Here is a 15126-nt window from a genome sequence, read left to right as displayed (position 1 = left end):
TACGCCTCCGTTTGGGTTCCCTTCCTGTGCTCCAACTGTCGCTGGACCTCCTTTTCGTTTTGCTCCCCTCACTCTCAGTATCTTCCCACCACACCCCGCGCGGGACAGGAACTAGGGGGCGGGCGGAAATGTAATCGGCCGGAAGGGCCTTTAGCCAGAGGGGTGGAAGGTAAAAGAGGCCGATTGCTGGGCGCTTTTGTCTGAGGGGATATGAACATGGCCGCCGGTTCGACCATCGAGGGGCGCGCTGGGGCTGGCGGCTAGAGCGGCCCCCGGAGAGCGCGTCCCCACGCACTTCCGGGATTTAAATGCTACCTCCGGAAAGTGGGGCGGGCCCTTTGTGGTTTCCATGACAACCTAGGATGGCAGCACCAGGTGAGAGGGAAATCCACTGCACTGGGAAGGAGGCATTGGGGAAGGGAGGACGGACCCTGGGGCTACCGAGGTTTGTCCGGTCAGGTCAGCTGGCTCGGTGAGCCGTTGTCCCCCGCAGCCCGGCGGGGTGACCTTGGGCCGGGCGCTGCCCCTCTCGAGCCTCCGTTTCCCCTTCTGCACTGTGGCTGCGGCGGTGCCCGTTTCCGTGGCGCTTTAAGGCTGGCAAAGCGCTATCGCCCCACCCTCGGAGGTAGGAGCTGTCGTTTGACAGACGGGGAAACGGAGGCTCGAGTCACAAGTCCCGGACATCATTGTCAGAGCCGGGGTTCGGACTGGGATACCACGGCCAGGCCGGCGTGCTCACCCCGGGACATTGCGTGGGTCGTGTAAGCTGAGCCCCCAAGGACAGCTTTGGGCTGAGTGTTGGGGCATCCCGTCCCTCCTCCCCGGGTGCCATGGGATTGCAGCGTCGGGAGGGGGGTTTCCTGACCGACGCCCCGCCCCCTCTCGCCCCCCACCCCAGTCTCTTGGTCCAGAACGGGCAGGAGGAGTCGAGGGGGCCCCGAGGCTTGACGCTGCCCCGTGGGGGATGCCCCCCAGGCCGGGCCCTGCAGAGGGAAGATGCTGCAGACGAGCAACTACAGCCTGGTGCTGGCCCTGCAGTTCGTGCTGCTGCTCTACGACCTGTTCGTGAACGCCTTCTCGGAGCTGCTGCGCCTGGCGCCCGTGGTCCAGCTGGTGCTCTTCATGTGAGTCGTCCCGCCCCGCAGTCTGCAGGTCAGGGTGCCAGTGCTGGTCACCGCTGCGACCCCCGGAGGGCCAGGGGAGGGGGAACCTGGTCCAGCTGGTGCTGCCCCTCAGTCTGCAGGTCAGGGTGCCAGTGCTGGTCATCGCTGTGACCCTGGGGAGGGCCAGGACGGGCTTCTTGGACCGAACCTACCCATGCACCCCTCCACTTATTTTCTGTTTGTGCCTCCTCAGAATCCAAGACATCGCCATCCTCTTCAATGTCATCATCATCTTCCTCATGTTCTTCAACACCTTCGTGTTCCAGGCTGGGCTCGTTAGCCTCCTCTTCCGAAAGTTCAAAGGGACCATCATCCTGACGGCCATCTACCTGTCTCTCAGCATACCCCTCCATGTCTGGGTCCTGGTAAGTGAGGGGCTGGGATGGGGGCAGGGTGGCAGGTCCTCAGAGGGCCAAAGTTTCTTCCGTTTGCTTGAGTCTTTTCTCTGTTTTTAAACCCCCTTGTGCATGGCCCTCTCCCGGAGGACCATGCTGGACAGTCCAGAATGAAAATGAGAGGGGGAAAGTTGGACCAAACGAACACTGCCTCAGCCAGCTATGCCTGGGCTCCATGCCCTCAGGTCTCCTCATAGCCCACCACTGCACAGACCCATGCTGGTTTTGCCTCTGCTGTCATCGCCCTCGTGGTTGTCACGGTTCTTCTCACTGACTTTGCTGTGGTGATTTTTTCCTGGTCCTGCTTTCTTCGCTTTGCATCAGTTCCCAAGTCTCCCTGTGCTTTTCTCGAGTCATCATTTCGTATCACATGGTAGTCGTTTTTGTTTATGTTCACGCTCCATGGTGTTGAGCCATTCCTCAGTTCCTCATTCTTTGCTGCTACAAAAAGAACAGCTGTAAATGTTTTTGTGTACCGGAAGTCTTTCCCTGGGTCCGTGGTCTCTTCGCACTTTGGAGTTTCTGTCAGCAGTGAAACCTCTGGGCTAAAGGTGGCAGCGGTTTAGTCACCTTCTTAGTATAATTCCAGATTGCTTGTTCGGATGGTTGGGCCAACTGACGATTCCACCAGCAGGGCATTGATCTGTCTGTCTTTCTGTCACCGTCCATCATCGACCGTGGCCCTGTCGTGGCACCTTGGCTACATGACCGGGTGTGAAGTCAGAGAGTTGTCTTGGTGTTCTTCATATCTCTTCTTACTCATGACTTGGAGCCACCTTTCGTATGGTTTCAGGATTCTGCTTTAAAGAGAACACACCACTTTGGGAAATGACCCAATCCTCATTGGTGCTGGGCGCTGAGCACCGGGGCTCCGCAGATGGAAAGTCAATCAGTCCCTGCTTACAGGGAATTTGCCACCGCCTCCTCCTCCTGAACGAGTGGTAAAGTCTGGGTCACAAAAAGCCGCTGATTTTCCAGAGGGTCATTGGCAGGAGTCGTCTGAAGCCAAGTCACCAGACCAAGTTTTCCAACCGCCACACCCTTGAGAGGACTCCCCACAGCCAGTGGATTCTTGCAGAAAACTGCACGTCCAAGAGGGTAGCCTCTTTTTCTCCAACGTGATGATCTTGCAGGAGGACAGGACCATTTTCTGGCGTTTTCCTCACATGTTAGGAGAATGGTCATTTGTAAAAGTAAAAATGGAAGCACCACGGGTCACTCTTGAGGTCATTGCAATAAAAGGTGTATTAAGTATCTGACAAGTGTGAGACACTGTGCTAGATACTGAGAATTCAAAGGAAAAAACAGAGCTGTTTGCCCTGTGCTCCCATGAGGAGTTTACATTGTCCTAGGGAGATACAGTATGTCAGCAGAGGAGGAAACGCCAAGTAAATTGTTGAGGGAGACGATGCTAGCAGCCAGTGGAGTCAGAAAAGGCCTTGTGGAGGAGGGAAGAGTGCCTGAGATGTGCTCTGAAGGAACATAGAAGTTATGAGAGGTGGAGCTCAGGAGAGAGCGGTTGTAGGTGGAAAGGTCAGCCTGTGCAAACTCGGGCGAGTTGGAATGTCAGGGCCAGAGAGGAACACCAGTAATGAGAAATAGGAGAGGAAAATTAAGCGGAAACCCTGTCGTGGAGGGTTTTGTATTTGATCCTAGAGGTAGTGGGAACCTTTGAGGATTTTTGAGGAGGGGAGTGACATTTAGCAATCAGTTTGGCAGCTATGTGGAGGATTGATGGCAGAGGAAATAGAGACCAGAAGTGGGGAGCCCCATTGGGTGTCTTCCAAGAGCCAAGTAGGAGGCGATGGGCCTTGGAGCCGGTTAGAAGCTGTAGGCATGCAGAACTGGGTGCTGGGGGGCTTGAGGATGAGGGAAGGAGAACAATCATGGAGGACTCTTAGTTTGGGAACCCAGCTGGCTGGAAGATGTCTGGAGGAGGACGGAGTGACATGGCTGCCTTTTGGAGTGGAGGAGACTGAATAATGAGGTTTATTTCGAACCTGTTAGCACAGTACCCGGCATATAGTAAGCACTTACTAAATGCTTCTCCACTCTTTCCCAGTTGAGTTTGAGGTGCGTACAGGATATCCAGGGCAATTAGTAACACAGGAATTCAGGAAACAGATTTGGATTGAATTTAAAGATTGGGAGTCAGTTGGAGATGATAACAGAACCTGTAGGAGCCGATGGGACCGCCAAGAAGGGGAAGGGAGAGAGAGGAGAAAAGTAGGCCCAGAACACAACCTTTGTGAGGAGGGGATTCATAACAATTAATCAAAGAGTTAGAAAAAGGAAGAGAAAGAAGTGTTATAGAAACCAAGGCAGATGATGGAAAGTTCTAATGAAGTTCATTTTTTTTTTTATTCATGAAAGAGAAGCAGTGAAGGGTAAAGCCAGTTTAAAGAAAGCCTTGTGAGAGATTAAGAAAAGTTTTCTGGGGTGGGTAGATGGCACGATGCATAGAGTGCTGGCCCTGGAGACAGGAGGACCCGAGTTCAAATCTGGCCTCAGACACTTGCTAGCTGTCTTGCTAGTCGTAAACGACTTGGGCAAGTCGTTTAACCCCAATTGCCTCCCCAGCACCCCTCCCCCGCAAAAAAAGAAAAGTTTTCCCAAGAGCAGTCCATGGTGGAAATGAAGGGACAACAAACAGAAGAAAATATTGGCCACTGTCATAGAGGAGATCAGAGTCTACAGTGAAGAGGGATTTCTTCTCGTGAAGTCCTCCAGATGCTCTTGTTTATGGATGACACCATACTGGTTACATGCAACCCCAGAACACGGCAGGGCCTCCTAGAAGAGATCCACAATGGTTCCGAAGAGTTTGGCGTAACCATCCACACAAGAAAAACCAAGTGGATGAAGACTGCCTGTTGTGATAGGCAGTCATATGGACAATCTGTAGAGTGCATCCATCATTATATACATCTACGTATGAACATGTATGTGTATGTATATATGTGTGTGTGTGTGTGTATGTATGTGATGGTGCAAATAGACAATGATTTGGGCCCAGAATTGAAAAGAAGGAGGACCTCCAGAAGATAGCAAAGCTTTCTTCAGGACTTCAGTCGTCTACCAGAAACAAAGGACCATCTTCTAATTTTTTCTTTTTAAAAAAGTATTATATTTAATGATTTCTTTTGCTTTTACATCGTCTTTATTTCCAAAGAAATCACCATCCATCAGTCTCTCCCTTTGAATGGAGATTAAAAAAGAAAGAGGAAAAGAGCAGTGCAGCCACGCTTGCCCACACAGCATCAGCCTGTTAGATGGATGGTGCCCATGATACGCGGAGTTATGAGGGGAGCCCACCGTCTTGCAGGGCTGGGAGCCCTCCTGGGACATTTCGATCACACATCCCTCCAAGGGCAAAGGAGACGTGCGGGGCGGGAGTGAGCTGGCTGGCCCAGCCCATGATGACGAGCTACAGGACAGGCCTCCTGGTGGGGTGAGCCGGATCAAGGCTCTTGGAAGCGCCCCAAGATGATAAGTTGCAAAGAGGGGGCCAACCTGCATGGGGAGAGGCCATTTCCTCCTTCTCAGAGGCCTAAGAGAAATGAAATGACCGGCCCAGGATGACCCAGCTCGTTACGAGTCAGGTCTGTGGGCCCTGTTCCGGGCTGCCGCATCAGTGGGCAGGCCCTGTGCCTGGCGGAGGCCCCCAGCACACGGGGTAGGCCGGCAGGCAGCTTACAGGAGGACTTGGCCAGGAGTGGCATGGGATGGCCAGGGGTGGTGGGAACATTCACATCCGGGAGGCGGCCGCTGACTTGGCATGTTGAGCTTTCTGGGAGAATAGCAACCCTGACAACCTCCGGCAGAATGTCAGCTCCCTCCCTTTGAACTGTTGAGGAAGAGGAGAAGCGGCCTCTTCCAGGACAGTCCACCTGAGCCTTGCCAGAGGGAGGCTTAGGGGAAGGCCTGGATCCTGAGGATTCCCCCGTCTGCTCAGAAGGAGAGCAGCAGAACTCACAAGAAGGAAGTCAGTTAGTGTTGGTGGGATGGTGCTAAGCCGGCCCAGCTCCTTGGCTCCCGCTGCCCGCCCACCCACCCGGCAGGGGAGATAAGAGGATTTTCTGGGATCTTCCTGCTGAAGCCAAAATAGGTTCTGCTTCTATTTTGGAAAGCTGCTGAGCTCAGCTATTTAATTCCGAGTACACCTGAGCCCTTGGCCACCAGGAGCAGACATGGAGACAAGCGGAGGAGGCCCAGGACCGGGCCTCCTGGTGAGGGAAGCAGTGAAGTGCTCGACAAAGCATCGCGTGGGGAACAGCTGCGCTCCATCATCCCTTGCCAGTAAAAGGGAGCTTGGTTAGTCCATTAGGAAAGTGCCCCCAGGAACAGTGGCACTGTCGGTAATCCCAGGGGAGCCCGGGAGTTCTGAACGACGGGGCTCTGCCACTCGGGTGTCTGCACCGAGTTTGGCCTCAGCCCGGTGAGCCCCAGGGATCGGAGGCCATCCGCGTGGCCAGAGTGGAGCGGTCCGAGCTCCTGGGGCAGTCAGTGGGAGGACTGGGCCTGGCAACATCATGGGTTTGTGGACAGAAAAGAGCTAGGCAGCGCACCCCGAGCCCTGCTGGGGGAGAAGGGGAGTACAGCCAGAGCAAGGGACACTCCGATCGCCGGCTTTTCCATGATTGCTTCTCTCCTTCAGAACCTGCGCTGGAAAAGCTCCAAGCAGTTTATCTGGACAGATGGCCTTCAAACCCTGTTTGTGTTTCAGAGACTGGGTAAGGACCGTGTCCCCCTCCCCCCGCGAGCCCCCCCCCCCCCCCCCCGCAGCCCAGGCCTCACAGCTCTCACGCCCCTCACGCCTCCAGGGCTAGGGAGGTGGAGACACGCCCCAAGCCCCAATCCCTTCCCCTCCCGCCACCTCGCCTGGGGGCGCTTGGGTCCTGTTCTCTCCCTCCTCATCTCTCCAGAGAAGCAGCCTGGAGGCGAGGACCTTCAAGGCCTTTTTCCCATTATCGTCCCCAGCTGCTGTTCTCTACTGCTACTTCTACAAGAGGACCGCCATCCGCCTGGGCGATCCTCGGTTCTACCAGGATTCTCTGTGGCTGCGCGAGGAATTCACCCAAGTCCGAAGCTGACCTCTCCTCCGTCAGCCAGACGCAGCGTCTGCCCGGCTGCCTCCTGGCTGGCCACTCTGTGCGAACCCTGCCTGCTGCACCCCTGGGGCCTGGGAGGGCGGGGAGGACCAGGCGAGCTCTCACTCCCTATTGCTGTCCCGCCCCCTGGAGCCCCAGGGTCCCTGGACTTCGTTGCTGCGATGAGAGGCTCTTCCACCTTGGAGCATTTACTGAAGCTTCTCTGTGGAGAGATTCACACTGGCAGACGTAGACTTGGGAATGCAGGCGCCAGGCCCAGAGCCTTTTCGTATGTTTTTCTACAACTAGGAAATAAATGTATCCCTTTTGCCATAAATGTCCGAGGCCGGCTTCTCTGTCTCAGTGCGTGGTGGTGCCCGCAGAGTCCCTGCAGACCCGGCCTTTGAAGGGCCGTTTCACTCCTTGGCTCCCTGATTTCCCCAAGTCGAACATGAGATTGCATGTAGTGTCTGGTAAGCCTGCTCCGGCCGAACATCTGTGTTCCTAGACTAGCTCACCAGTCCGGGGAATAGTTATTGATTCCTGCTGTGTGCACGGAACCATACTGTGGTGAGCCCCGGCGCCATGGGGGAGCCCATGGAGGGACCTGGACTCAAGGCCAAGTCTCAGCCTTTATTAGCCTCAGTTTCTTCATCTGTAAAATGGGGAAAATGCTTTCCAGTACCTCCTCACAGGACTGTGAGAAAAGTCCTTTGCAAAATGACCTTGCATTGGTGTATTTTTTTGTAAATATTTATATATGAATGTCGTCTTCCCTTAGAGAAAAGATACAGAGAAAGCAGACAAGCCAGTCCCTGCCCTTAAGGGCTCCCGGCCTAACACCACCTGCCAATCGCCCAGGACACACCATCTCTAGAGCAGAGGCCGTCCCAGAGAGGAGGCACTGGGAGGGGGAGCACAGGCCGGCCTTCTGCGGAAGGTGAGGTTTGAGGCTCAAAGGAAGTCAAGGCAGCCAGGAGGTGGAGGCAGGGATGGCACTCTAGGCATGAGGCACAGCCAGGAAAAAGGCATGAAGGAAGGAGAGGGAGCCTCGGGCAAGGAGCAGCAGGAAGGCCACCTGGCCTGACCTGTAGATTGTAAAGGCTGTAAAGGGCTTTAGATGCCCAGCAGAGGGTTTTCTGTTTGGTCCTGGAGGTAGGAGGGGGCTTCAACTGAGTACAGGAATGGCTCGAGGCAGGAGAGGAGGGTGTGCACGGGGGTGTGTGCTGAGAGGTGAAGGAGGGTACATGGAGGGTGTGTGTGTGTGCACACGGAGGGTGTGCTGGGGGGTTGTGTGTGTGCGCGCCTGTGCACGGAGGGTGTGCTCGGGGCTCTGCCTTCGCCTTCGGAGGAAGGATGCACTCTGAGGAGAGGTAGGGGGAGGCCCAACAATTAGGGGCCCTTTCTGGGCCGGGCACGTGTGTGACTCCAAAGGGAGGGAGGAGAAGCGGGATCCGCGAGGAGGGTCTGGGGGGGAGGGGCGCACCGGACTCGGAGCCCCATTTTGAGACGGGAGGGTGGGTCTGAGCCCTGCGCAGGAGGAGGGTCTCTGGACTCGCCGCTGCCTGCCTCAGTGTCCCCAGGTGTAAAAGGGGGGCAGTAGCAGCCCCGCCCCCCAGAGTGGTTGTGGGGAACAAATGCGGACCTCGTAGGGTACCGCGATCGGGTGCAGAGGAGAGAGAAGACTCCGGGAGGGGCCGCTGGGCTCCGGGGAGGACGTCCCAGCCCGTCTCCGCCCCACCCCTCCATGCCTCTGCCCTGAGCAGACCCAGGCTCCCTCCGCCCCTCCCTTCCCTAGGCGGAGACTCCGCCCCCGAGAGGCCCCGCCCCCGCCCCGCGCAGCAGGCCTCGGCGCATGCTCGGACGGCCACACCCACCGAGCTCTAGCGGCCGCCAGCTAGAGCGGCCCTTCCGGCAGGCACCGCCCCGCCCCGCCCCTCACTTCCGGCGGGTGCCTAGCTGGTCTCCAGGAGCCCGGGCGCCGCGCCAGCAGTTTCCATGGGGACTGAGTGGCGATGGCACCGCGAGGTGAGCTGCCCGAGGTGTGTGAGTCTCCGCGTTGGGGGACCCCCGCCCGGGCCTCGGGTTCCCCATGGGTCTACGGCGAGGAGTGCTTTGGCCGCGGCCGTGAGCGCGGGGGAGCCCGGGCGGGCGGGGGACGGACGGCGAGGGCGGTAGGGGGCACGCGGCCCAGCCTCTCACCGCCCTCGGGCCTCCCCTTCCAGGCCGCAGGCTGTCGTCCATCTCCCTGGAGATCCTGCTCTTTCTCAATGGCTGGTACAGCGCCACCTACTTCCTACTGGAGCTTTTCGTCTTCATGTACAAAGGTGAGGCGTGCGACCCCCTCCCCAGCATGGAGCCCCGCCCCTGCCCTCCCCACCCCGCGGTCCTCCCTCGCCCCGCCCCCTCCCTCCTGGCTCCTCCCCCCCAAAGCTGTGCCTGGAGAGCCTGATGGACCAGGGGCTGGGGTGTCTGACCGGGCCCCTTCCGTCCTGGCTGGCCCCGCCCCCCCAGGGTCACCCCCCCCCAGCTGTGCCTGGAGAGCCTGATGGACCAGGCACCAGGAGCTGCGGTGTCAGACCGGGCCCCCTCCTTCCCGGCTCCTACCCCCAGGGTCACACCCCTCCCCCCCCAAAGCTGTGCCTGAAGAGCTTGATGGACCAGGGACTGGGGTGTCAGACCGGGCCCCCTCCCTCCTGGCTTGCCCCGCCCCCTCCTCCCACCTGGCTCCTCCCCCCCAAAGCTGCCTGGAGAGCCTGATGGACCAGGGACCAGGGGCTGGGGTGTCAGACCGGGCCCCCTCCCTCCTGCCTGGCCCTGCTCCTTCCTCCCAACTGGCTCCTCCCCCCAGGGTCACACCCCTTCCACCCCCAAAGCTGTGCCTGGAGAGCCTGATGGACCAGGGACCAGGGGCTGAGGTGTCAGACCAGGCCCCCCCACTTAGCTCACGGTGGGACCCTAATGCTTGAGGAATATTTGAGAGGGCCCCTCCACGTGTTTGCGCCCTCAGTAAGGCTTCTCCGTCTTTGTCCTCCCCTGCCTCCTGCAACCTTTGGCTTTGATCACAGGTCTCCTGTTACCATACCCAACAGCCAACCTAGTTCTTGACCTGGTCATGCTCTTCCTTTACCTTGGCATTGAAATCATCCGCCTTTTTTTTGGTAAGTGGCTGATCCCTGCAACTTACTTAACAGAATAGGACAAACCTCACAACCAGAAGGCCCATCAGCCAGAAACTGTCCCTGGCCTGAAGTTCCTTGTGTGGCCCAAGGGAAGGTCAAGGGGCTGGAGGAATGTCTGCTCCAGCCTTTACTGCCTGCCTGCCTGCCTGGAGGACAGTCCCTGGCTTCTGTGAACCTCCTCCTTTCCTTTCTCTGTACAAATGGTGACCAGGGCACTGGGTGCTTCTCCTGGTGCCCGTCACCCTAGCAGTGTGCTCCATCGGTGGGGGCTCTTTTCTGAAGCCCTTCGTATGCATGTAGGTGTCAGGGACATGCTTCCTTGCTGTAATCGTCCCGAGTGCCCCTCTTGGAGAAGAGAAAGGACCCAAAGGTCCTAAGTCTTCTAGGGGTAGTGACTTCCCCAAGGCCAGGTTTCCCATCACCACAAGCCTGGATGAATTTGGAATTAGCGGTTGGATGGTTGAAAGTCTCATCTAATAAGCTTGGACTTCCACCCCCTTTGCAGCCTCTGTGGCTGCAGTCGATCCCACTTTCCCACCGTGGCCTCATAGTTCAGGGCAGGCCACCGGAGGTGACTTCCTAGGGCCTGTCTTGTACCTGTTTTGACAGCTACAAAAGGGAACCTCTGTCAAAGGATGATGCCTCTTGCGATCAGCTTGGCAATGACCTTTCCGTCAGCCATGATGGCTTTCTATTACCTCCTGCTGCAGACCTACGTTCTGCGCCTTGAAGCTGTGATGAGCACCATCCTGCTCCTTTTCTGTGGCTTAGAGCTGGTGCTCGAGGTGATCACACTCACCACCTTCAGCAGGTACTGCTCCCTCAGCCTGGGGTCAGGCCTCCCCTCTGGGAGGGTCCCATGGAGGGGAAAGGGGATGGGGGTGGATATGGGGCTGCTCCTGCCACCAGGGCTGGGAGATCTTGGAGGCTCCAACTGGTGAGGTCAGCTGCTGCTTTTTGGTCTTTAACCTCGTGGTCTCTTCCTGCCCGTAGCATGGATGCGTATTGAAGTACAAGCGGCCTGTTGAGCCCTGGTGACATGGCCCCCTGACGCCCAGAGGCACATGCTCTTGGGGAGGCTGGCCCTTTGACTCAGTCTGGCAGCATCTTCTAGACCAGCCTAGAGAATGTGTTCTCCATCTCCTTCAGGATAGCAGAGCACACAGCCCTCGCCTAGGCCGTTGCGCGTGGTCCTTACTCGGCACTCCCGTTTGTCACAACCAGAGCACTGGGTTTGGATTGTCTAGGCCCCTCGTCTGTCCTTTGTGTATGTGTGCGTACGTGTGCTGTCTGTGTCCCGAGAAGCACCGAGCACCTGCGTTTCACAAGGGTGTTTTCCTCCACTAACCCCAAACCAAGACCTTATCCCATTAGGGGATGAGCTTCATTCAGAAGCGACCAGGCACCAACGCTCAGTAGCTTGGGGGGTCATTTTCTTACGCTGTGTCTTGAAACAAACACTATTTATTTACAATAAATATTTATTTTCTGTTGTGGGGGCTGCAGCCTTTTCCTTATGGCCCTGTCCCCTGCACAAAGCCTGAGGGCAGTGCTAGGTTAGTGCCTCACAGGTCTTTGCTGCAGGCAGCGGCATTGCAGCATCTTGCCTCCGTAAGAGTTTCTGATCGTCTTCCTTACCAGTGCCTGCCGTGGCCTGGTTCAGTAACTTAGTCACCAACAACCAAGGGCCTTCGGAAAATCTCAGGTCTCTAGGTTTGCCGTTTCATTTGATGTTGTGGTGAGGCTGCAGGATCTTCAGGTACACAGACTGGAATTGTATCCCCTATTTAAAGATGAGAAAAACTAAGGAAGAGGCCAGGGAGCTGGGGGGAGGAAGCAATTCCCAAGTCTTCTGTTGACCGTCACTTGTAGCTGATTGATCTGTCCGCCACTTGTTCTCCTGCTGCAGGCAGCCATGTCTGCTTTCTATTCCTCTTCAGAGATTTAACTGCCAGCCCCCTCTTCCTTTCTTCACAGAATCCTGAGGCCTTACTAGGCTGTGAGACTTGTGGCGAGTGACGTCCCTTCTGTACTTCAGTCTCCTCGTCAGTCAAACGGACTCAGGGGCCCCTCGTAGGGTCTCTTCTAGCCCCAAATCCACCATCACCTCCAAATCAGTTACACGTTACTTTCTAGTAACCTGTTGTAGCAGTGAAGACATCTCCCCTGAAGGGACTCTGGACACTTCGGGCCCTTTCTGGTACTTTAAGGTGTGACTTTCCTGCGTTTCTCCACTGTGGCATTAGCACTTGGTGCTGGCTTTTGAAATTCTACTCGTGCTTGGGGAAAAACAGTTCATAGACCTTCCCACTATCTAATGTGAAAGTGGGCGTGACCAGTCTCATCTCTTTTGTACGTTGCCACTGCAGTCTAACTGAAAAAGGCAAAGACTGTTGGACAAACCAAGTTCACCGTGATTTCCCTGAATCCTACATCTTAGGACAACATCCTTTGAGGCCTGACTTGACCTAATCCTTGGCACATAGCTAGAGTGATGACCCATGTTCTATGGCCTCCCTAATTCACTCCGGGGACACCGTTTGCTCATTTTACAGATAAGCAAACAGAGACCCAGAGAGACAAAGTGATTTGCCCAGTAGCAAATGGCACCCAAACTGGTCCTTGGGTCTTGTGACTCTACATCCCGTGCTTTTCATTCTGTCCCACCAGGATGGAGGAAAGGGGAGAGGAGGGGGCAGAGTGCTTCATTTGGATTTAGAGGAGCCAATTTCTGCTCTTCCGTTTGTTACCCAAGGGACCTCAAGCAAGTCCCTTTCATGTCTAAAATCCTGGTTCTTATTTTAGCTTCTCAATTTGGGTGAAAGCAGGTTCTGTTCACGTGAAGTGGTTTCAGGATGTTTCGATACTTTCTTCAGCCCCTCTGCAAATTCACCCCTTTCCAGCCTAGGCCCACGTGACCAGGAAGGCAGAAGAAGGGGAATTAGAATCCAGCTAACTCCCAAGGGGGCAGCTAGGTGGCGCCATGGTGCACAGAGCCTGGGCCTGCAGTCAGAAGACCACCTGAATTCAAACCCTGGACAAATCACTTCACCCTGCCTACCTCAGTATCCTCATCTATCAAATGAGCTGGAGAAGGAAACGGCAAGCCACTCCAGGATCTTTGCCAGGAAAACCCCACGTGGCGTCTTGGAGGGTCAGATATGACTGTGACGACCCAACGACCCTCACAGAAGGCCCCATGAAGACAGCCTGCAGCACTCTACCTGGTTTTTCCTTTAAATTTTGCACCTCCAGAGGTTTGATACTTGGTGATTGCCTGGTCTCATCTTCGTTTAAAAAAAAAAAAACCACCAAGCCTCCCTGCTTCCTTCATTTCATCCTCCAGTCCCAACTGTTCTAGTTGCCCCCCTCCCCCACCCTAAATCCGGATGGGGAATGCCTCTGGAACCATTCTAGGACACCACTTCTGCATCACTTATGTACCTTTTTCTGTATTCTACCTATTAAAAGGGAAAAGTGCTTCTGGCTTAGGAAAGAGCCTAGCACTTGATTCAGCAAAGCCTTCTCCATTGTTTTCCTTCGAGCTCAAGGAAAGCCCCAGAGAACAGCTTCCCCTGGGCCTGTTTACAGGAAAGGAGCTGCAGTTCATGCCCGAAGCCTGGCTAAAAGCAAAACTACCTGCTTCGGCTGAGCCCACCTTTTAAAAGTCCACCCAAAGCTGGAGCCAAGACACATCTCTCCAAAGCAGGGTCCATAAAACAGCTCACACCCCATTTATTATTTAAAATATTTTGTTACAAAAGGGAAAAAAAAGCATACAATGCGGTATAAAAGATTGACAGCGTCATCAAGTTTATTACACAATTTCCAACCTATCAGAAAGAGACAAACAAATCGAATCACCGACAACAGGGGGGACGGGGCCTTGGCCTTTTTTTTTCCCTCAGGTATTTTTCTTTTGCTATCTGGAAATAAAACTAAAAATTGTGTCATTAAGTAAAAAAAAAAACAAAACACAAACTCTCCGGGCAAACGGATTTCTGGTATTTTATGTTTTCTTCCTCAAACAAGTCACCTCATTTGGTTTTCTCTACATTTTAAAAAAGACACCCGGAGCTGGTCTCTGGGAGAAGCGCGTCACTTAACACTTGCCGGCTGGGGATGCTCGGCTCCTTAGAGGAAGTGGGGGTGGGGGTGGGGTGGGGTGGGGGGGACGAGGGGAGAAAGCTACCACCCCTTCCCTCTGTCCCAAGGGAATGTGCCTCTGACCCTGGGAAAAATTCACTCAGTGCCTGACCGAAGTCTGTTAGGCCTAGCGGCTCTCCCTTCCCCTCTGCCTTGGAAGGATCTCCTGAGACCAGAGTCTCTTGTTTTTCTCATACTAAAGGCTGGATGCCCTGTGGGTGATGTAGAGGTAGCCCTGTCCCATGGAACGACCAGCGGCACGGAGAAGCCTGTTCGCCACAATTTGAAATCTATGGGAGCAGCAACTTTGTCGCCCTGCCTCTCGAGGAGGCAGGCCAGTGGAATGGTGTCCATGGAGCTCAGAATACAGCAGATGCAAGCTAGGCTCTAGTTCTTTCTTGGACCTTCCTGGAGGGGTGAGAGGGAGGCCAGTCTGCCAGTAGCCAAAGGCCGGCAAGACATCCAGGCTACAATCTCCAATGTCTAGAACCAGGCTACACCAATCAGCGACCTGATGTAAGGTGCATGCTTACATGCAACTTTTGGAAGGAAAAGCTTTCAGAAGTGGTCGTGACCAGGTGCCCCTCTCTCCCCCTGCTTCTTGTAACCTCTCGTTGGGATCACCGCTGCCAAGGTGGGGATGTGTTGCAGTGCCTTCCTCTAAAACAAGGAAACAGCCCTCTTGGGGGAAGGGCTCAAGGGGAAGAGTGCCTATCAGAGCTTGTTAATTCACGAGCAGCAAGCAAGCAAAGCAGGGAGAGGACCCTGGGCAGAGAAAGCCATCTTATGAGGATGCTCTCTGCCTGGCAGGGGCAAGTGTATTGAGACACCGGACAGGGCCCTTGTTCCTCAAGGGACCAGTGGGACCAAGGAAACTAGGAGTGATGAAGGCCTCAAGCCTTCCCTAGGAGATCAGGAGAGAGGAAGGCAGAACAAGTTAGGGCAGAAGCAGCCTGTCACCAGATAATGTTTCTTCCTGTAGTTCCTCCCAAAAGGGCTGAGAGGGATCTGGGGTTGGAGGCGTGCAACACCGCAGAGTGGGGAGGAGGGCGAGGTGGACACGGAGAGCCCCTTGAGTGGAGTGCTAGTGCAGCAGAGGCCTGGGCACCTCTGGGCATCACTCCCCTACCCAATGACGACCTCTTCTCTT

General features: G+C 55.5%; 2 protein-coding genes across 7 annotated transcripts in view; both read left to right on the top strand.

Moving 5' to 3' along the window:
• TMEM138 (transmembrane protein 138) overlaps positions 1-6985 on the top strand; it is an 8490-nt gene extending 1505 nt beyond the window's left edge. Inside the window, exons 1-5 of one of the 2 annotated variants that reach the window (XM_027858872.1) lie at positions 7-375; positions 899-1124; positions 1357-1528; positions 6216-6291; positions 6539-6985. In XM_027858872.1, the coding sequence (XP_027714673.1) occupies positions 997-1124; positions 1357-1528; positions 6216-6291; positions 6539-6651 (489 nt within the window). In that variant the 5' untranslated portion in view covers positions 7-375; positions 899-996 and the 3' untranslated portion in view covers positions 6652-6985. Of the gene's footprint in view, positions 1-6; positions 376-898; positions 1125-1356; positions 1529-6215; positions 6292-6538 lie in introns of those variants that run through there. The other variant, XM_027858873.1, reaches the window with a different exon arrangement.
• A 1616-nt stretch (positions 6986-8601) lies between these two features.
• On the top strand, positions 8602-12864 carry TMEM216 (transmembrane protein 216). 5 transcript variants are annotated; one of them, XR_003568815.1, is made up of 6 exons: positions 8602-8676; positions 8874-8975; positions 9717-9809; positions 10440-10641; positions 10824-11062; positions 11808-12864. XR_003568815.1 is itself a non-coding variant. In XM_027858842.1 (5 exons), the coding sequence occupies exons 1-5, from the start codon at positions 8664-8666 to the stop codon at positions 11824-11826; spliced, it is 429 nt and encodes a 142-aa protein (XP_027714643.1). In that variant the 5' UTR covers positions 8602-8663; the 3' UTR covers positions 11827-12864. The 5 variants fall into 5 exon arrangements, 3 of the variants coding, with proteins under 3 accessions (XP_027714643.1, XP_027714644.1, XP_027714646.1); XR_003568814.1 differs by having other exon boundaries at positions 10824-11097; XM_027858842.1 differs by lacking the exon at positions 10824-11062.
• The last annotated feature ends 2262 nt before the right edge of the window (positions 12865-15126 follow it).

The sequence above is a fragment of the Vombatus ursinus genome, unplaced genomic scaffold (assembly GCF_900497805.2).
Source record: "Vombatus ursinus unplaced genomic scaffold, bare-nosed wombat genome assembly UNPS02013931.1, whole genome shotgun sequence".
In the NCBI taxonomy this organism is placed as follows: Eukaryota; Metazoa; Chordata; class Mammalia; order Diprotodontia; family Vombatidae; genus Vombatus; species Vombatus ursinus.
This window is presented reverse-complemented; position numbering and strand designations above follow the sequence as displayed.